This window comes from Mesitornis unicolor, unplaced genomic scaffold, assembly GCF_000695765.1.
Source record: "Mesitornis unicolor isolate BGI_N332 unplaced genomic scaffold, ASM69576v1 scaffold7988, whole genome shotgun sequence".
In the NCBI taxonomy this organism is placed as follows: Eukaryota; Metazoa; Chordata; class Aves; order Mesitornithiformes; family Mesitornithidae; genus Mesitornis; species Mesitornis unicolor.
Window position 1 is genome coordinate 31,888 of NW_010203779.1, and position 5,679 is coordinate 37,566.

Sequence of the window (5,679 nt, forward strand, 5' to 3'; positions counted from 1 at the left end):
ACCCCATGGCTGGTGATCAGGAAGCGATTAGGCAGGTGATCGGTGTAGTGTGCTTATATCATTTTTTCAGTTTAGCACAGGCTTTCATAGAAATGTTTCCTGTATGTCAGATTTGGACTTAGATTACTCAATGCCCTTTGGACAGTCAAGAACAATTCAAAAATTGGGTGCTCTGTCTTGCAGCAGTTCTTTGGACTGATGGCCATGGGAATTTTAATCCCTCATTGTGATAAAAAAAGCTTAACCTTGTCCTTTGACTTTCTGAAAGGCAGCAGAATGCAGAAGATGATGAAAGGAAACTGATGCCATTTTCCTCTCTGATTTTATGTTCAGATGCTTTAGATTATTTTTTTTGAGTAAAAGAAATGTGGCAGTCCCTCCATATGCTCATCCATCTATCCTCTTCTCCAGGCCAAAATGGCACAGCCTACCCATTTGACCTGTTAGTCCTATGTTTGTCATGCTATGCATTTCTTTTTCTGCAGTGCAATCTTCTTCTGGAAATGACACCAAGACAAGTTGGGAAATAGAAGTAAATGCTTTAATTCAACCAGCAACAGATACTGGTGTGCTGTTCGCTCTAGTTACAGAAGAAGCATCTGTCCCTTTATCACTATCTCTGATTGACTATCACTCCACAAAGAAAGTGAAGCAACAGGTACAGACTGGAGCATTTTTCTAGAGAAGGTTCCTTGCTCTTTCCTGGGAACCGAAAGTAATTTTCAAAAAATAGTTGTCATGTTTGCTGACTGCCTGCTCATTTGCCCGCACCAGTTCAGAACATGATCTGAGACTGAGGTGCTTGGCTGACACTGAAGTTCTGTCTCTTATGGGTACATGTTAGACACTGCTAGGGAACTCCTTGCAAATGTCATCTAGGTAAAACCTGGAACTTGTCTCTTAAATGCAAGTATATTTTGGTAATGTTTTTTCTCGCACAGAAGCTGTTTGATGCCGTAAGCTAATAATTTCCATTATCTGGAGCTCATCGGTAATAGTCCCAATGTAGTCAAAAGGCAGGCTTAGGTGTCACTCCAGGTGGTATGAAAGGCCAGCTATGATGGAGTGCTGAAGCTACTGATTTAATGGTATTTATATTAAAGGGCTTGATTCTGACATTACATGAGGGTAAATCAGGAATGATTTCACCAAAACCCAAAAGCCAACTTGGCATTTATAGTACAGTGGCTTTAGTAGGTTTGATTCCGGGGCAATATATCAGCCTCTGTAAAATGCACAACTGTCAATTAGTCCCACTGGTTCATTGGTTTTTCATCTGTGCAAATGAGCTCAGAACACGAGCAGCAATAGTAATAAGGCTAATTCACTGGTGGCTCTGCAAAATCTTTGGAAACAAGGCCACAGTGGGGTCATCCTGGTCTTGGATAAGGGTGGCTAGCTATATTTCTGCTCACTGGCTCTTTTTTCTTCTTTCCTCTGCTGTCTAGTTTGTCATCGTGGCCTTTGAGAACACAGTTGTGTCCAGACTGGCATTAAATCTCTGTGATAAGAAGGAACACTCTGTAGACATCCTCCTCAAGAAGGATCACTTATCTCTGAAGGTAGATGGGATAGAAGGAGACAGTGAACTAAGCATCTCTGAGTTAGAGGACAGCCTGTCCATCTTGGAGAGCTCTTTGCAGTCAACGGTAAAGACATACGTGGGAGGATTACCAGGTGAGCATCCCGTTTTGTAGCATGGACTATAGACCCCCAACTGACCTTGCTGAGCTGGCAGTCAGGAAAACTGTCTCCATTCAAGCTGGGAGCCTCCTTCTCTGTTTCTGCTGGAGCAGGCTTTGTCTGCAATGCAGGCCTGTGATCTCAACAGATGTGAGTGCACTTCACAAGTATCTTTTTTCCTTGAATGATTGTGTCCTTCTGAGGACAGCTGGAGGCAAAAATAGAAAGAAGAGGAGGTTTTGCTTGCTCAGCAATAGAAATGATTTTTCTGAAGGGCAGCTGTAAGCAGAGTCATTATCTTAAACCTCGTAAATCCATAGGAGCTGAACCACAGGCTCCTGGGGTGCTTCATTAGTGTAATGAACATATGTGAGCACTCCTTGAGGGGAGTACCAGGGCCTCACATTGTTCTGACTGAAGCTTGGGAAGCCCAGTGTGGTGATTCTCCCTGGCTGATCTTCTCTTTGAACTAATCACAGCGCTACACAATTAACAGATTTCCTACCCACAGAGCATACTTGGGGCACAACCCAGGGGCTATCACAATTTATAGTTTTGCTGGCTTTTCAACAACAGAGCTTCTTGTGGGAGGTCAGTTTGCTCCTCTGTTCTGCACCTGGAAGATCAAACTTTCACCCGGATCATGAATTTTGGCCAAGTGTGGGGGTTAATTGCTTGTTCTGGCTGAACTGGTTTATCAGTCCCTACTGCTGAGGAATGCAATTAGGGAAACACACACATTTCTGATGCATGGCAGTACATCCTATGTTGTTGCCAGCAGCCAAGCAAAACTGTGCCCTTACTTGCCCAAGCAAGGGAGAAGCAGCAGTGACGGCCTCTTGGTAGGTACTGAAGTGGCTGAGGTGCCTTGTGTGCTGGGACATGTGGCGTGCCTGTTTCAACCATGAACAAGAGTTTACAGAGTATTTATGCTGATGATGCAAATAGCTCCTAGTCCCACCTAAAAGGGGGAGGCCACACACTCTGGGATTTTCACACACAGGCAAGGCTGAATCTCTAAATGTGGCATTTTCCAGTGTCACAGAATCACAGAATATTAGGAGTTGGAAGGGACCTTGAGAGATCATCTTGTCCAACCCACTTGTCAGATTGAATTATCCCAGCTGACCATTGCACAAGGAGGACAGGTCACCCACATTCTTTCGAGTCACTCTCGAATGCATGGCAGGGACTTTCACAGCTCAGAAAACAGTCCTGTTCTGTTGCTGTCCTCAGTGCTCTGTGGTTCACTTAGGGCTTGTGGATGCCCCCTACCTGGCAGTGTTAAGGCCAGGTTGGATGGGGCTTTGAGCAGCCTTCCAACCCAAACCATTCTATGATTCTTTAACCGTGCTGGGTGAAGCACAGTTTTTAACTAGTCAGAACTAAGTGTGAGATATCATAGCTATGGCTCTTTAGTTTAGCTTCTGTAGGTTTAGCTGCTTTCTCCCTTTCATCTGTTCTGCTCAACAGTGAGAATTTTTGCCTGTGGTCTGCTTTTGCCATTAAGAGGAACCCGGCACTTGCATTGAGAAACATAGTCATTTGCCAAACAAATAAACATTTCAGCACTTTGGTTGGATTCATCACTCTGTGTTAAATAACTATACCAAATGGTCAGATCTGAGTTTGGCTCATTCAGGTTTTGAAAACATTACGTTGTTTTTTGTTTTTCCCTGCTTCTATACCCTGTGGAAAAAATGAAGTATAGTGGTCACACTTAATATCTTTATGCCATTTGCCACAATTAAAGAAAGAATTCTGGGTCAAAATACGTAGTCTCTCCCACCCTAGTACAGCTAATACTGCAGATGTGCAAGAAATACTGGAGTTTCAATAGATAAGAGGGAACTTATAGGCATTTAGTACCTTTTCTATGGTATTTTCAGTTTTGGTAAATTCTACATTATGTAATTCATATGATGCATAGGTGCTTTTCCAGGCAATGTGTATAGCACCAGATGAAGGAGCCTTTAAACAAGATTTCTGAGTCTTTACAGGAAGGCATTTCAGACGGATCCATTTCTAGTCAAAACAGAAAATGAAATATTTAACCTGATTTGCAATTATAACACAACAAAAACAACTTTTTAATTAATTTTTGATAGTATCTTACAAATTCATCTCAAAGCCTGCACTGTCCTTCAGTCGGCCCTGTGGCACACAGAGCAGCAATCCACATGATTCCTTAGGTGAGTGTTCAAGCTGTAAAGCCAACACTGTCAACTTCTTCTGAGTCAAAATTTAGTTTACATTCATGTGAGGTACTGCAACACAAGTGCCCCCTTCTCTCAAGCAGGCTTCACAGATAAAATTTGGTAAATGAAGAGGACTAGGAAATAGCTAAAATGATTAGGTTAAACAACTACCAGGCAATGGTACTTTTCAGCAAGGAAGCTGAAAAATTTATAGTATCTCTTTGTGGCTTACAGATCCCACACAAATATTCCTTCTTTCACTCTGTCCCAGAGTCTGTCCTCAGTGCGAGCTGTGTTTGATCACATCAGCTTCAAATTTGGCCCTGCGTGTCTCCAGGTAGAACCCTTTGAATTGCATTTAATCTCAGGGCAACAGGACAACCTATTGTTCAAGTTGTCCTTGCTAAAGTGTTAAGATAAGGGGTTTACTTAGCTACCTGCATCACTGTGAAGTTAAATAATCTGTGAGTTGTTCATTGCTTTCCATTGCACAACCAGCTTGATTGAGTCGGCTTTGGGTTGTAAATAAACTAAAAACCTTTGGGGAAGGGTAGAGGACACAGGTGGAGGTAGAAATCACACAGTGGAGAAGAGGAGAGTTTGAATTCATTGAAATGATACTCATATGAGCATAGGTAGGGGAGGTATTTATTCAAAACCGGCCCTTAGAGATGTTTGTCTCCCCTTTCACACAGGTGTTCCTGTAACTTCTACTCCGGTCACGGCATCCTACCATGGCTGCATGACCATCAAGCTGAACAACAAGGCACTGGACTTAGATGAGGCTCTCTACAAGCACAGTGATATCACCTCACATTCCTGTCCTCCAGTTGAGGCAGGCCAGTAGGTACCACTGCAATGCGAAAGTTTTATATTCAGAAACTTTCAATGCTTTTCTTTTTTTTTAAAGATATAAATTATTCAGATCTACCGCACTGCGTGTATAGTTTCTCTTAAACACTGAAGTTATGTAGGAGCTACTGATCCTTATGTCAGATTGATTATTGAAATACTCCTTTGCTTTGAGGTTTAAAGGTTGTAATATATTTGTAAATAGTTCAGAAGACTAATATTAAATAAGCCAGAAGTACAGAATATACCTAAAGTGATATCTTTAGACTGTAAGAGACAGTTTTATCTGTAATGTGGAAAACCTGGTAATATATGAGTGTGGACTGGAAGAAAAATAATATTTCTGTATTATTTTTTATTACCAAACACTGCTTTCTGATTTGCAAAACATGAGAGAATAAAATATTTACATACAAAGTTTTTAATTTATTTGTACTGAGATTGTTCTGTATTCTGTTGTTTGGAGATAATGACTCAGGCTATGCCTTATGTGAAGATTACACTAATGGGGTTTTTTTGTTTCATTGGTTTGATTTTTTTTTTGTTTGGAGGTGGGGTTTTTTAAGTGCTTAATGTCAGTATTACATATCTTCTGGGATGGAGAGTAAATGGTTGCTGCTATTGTTATTGCTAAAGTTTCTCTTTCTGGTACCACAGACAGAACTCAGTTGTGACCTTCAGAAAAACTCTTGGTCAACAGAAAACAGAAAACAAAATTGGGTCAGCAGGAAGAAAAGACTCAATAAGTTGAAAGCCATATGGCTTTTGTGTCAATAACCGCTGAAGCAAATGATGAGGTGTCAAGAACTGGGGTATATTATCTGGTGATGACATATTTTTGTTGCTTAGTTTTTAGGTTGGCTTATTCACTGGGAGCGGAGAGGGTCAACACTGTGAGAGTTAGCCAGGCCAAATTGCAGTCTGATGAGAATGTGCATGGGGGTTT

General features: G+C 41.5%; 1 protein-coding gene across 1 annotated transcript in view; it reads left to right on the top strand.

Moving 5' to 3' along the window:
- Positions 1-5,149, top strand: part of GAS6 (growth arrest-specific 6) — a 36,888-nt gene extending 31,739 nt beyond the window's left edge. The window contains exons 12-14 of the mRNA XM_010190838.1: positions 486-658; positions 1,449-1,677; positions 4,577-5,149. Coding sequence (XP_010189140.1) covers positions 486-658; positions 1,449-1,677; positions 4,577-4,728 — 554 coding nt within the window. The 3' untranslated portion in view covers positions 4,729-5,149. The remainder of the gene's footprint in view (positions 1-485; positions 659-1,448; positions 1,678-4,576) is intronic.
- Positions 5,150-5,679: the final 530 nt, after the last annotated feature.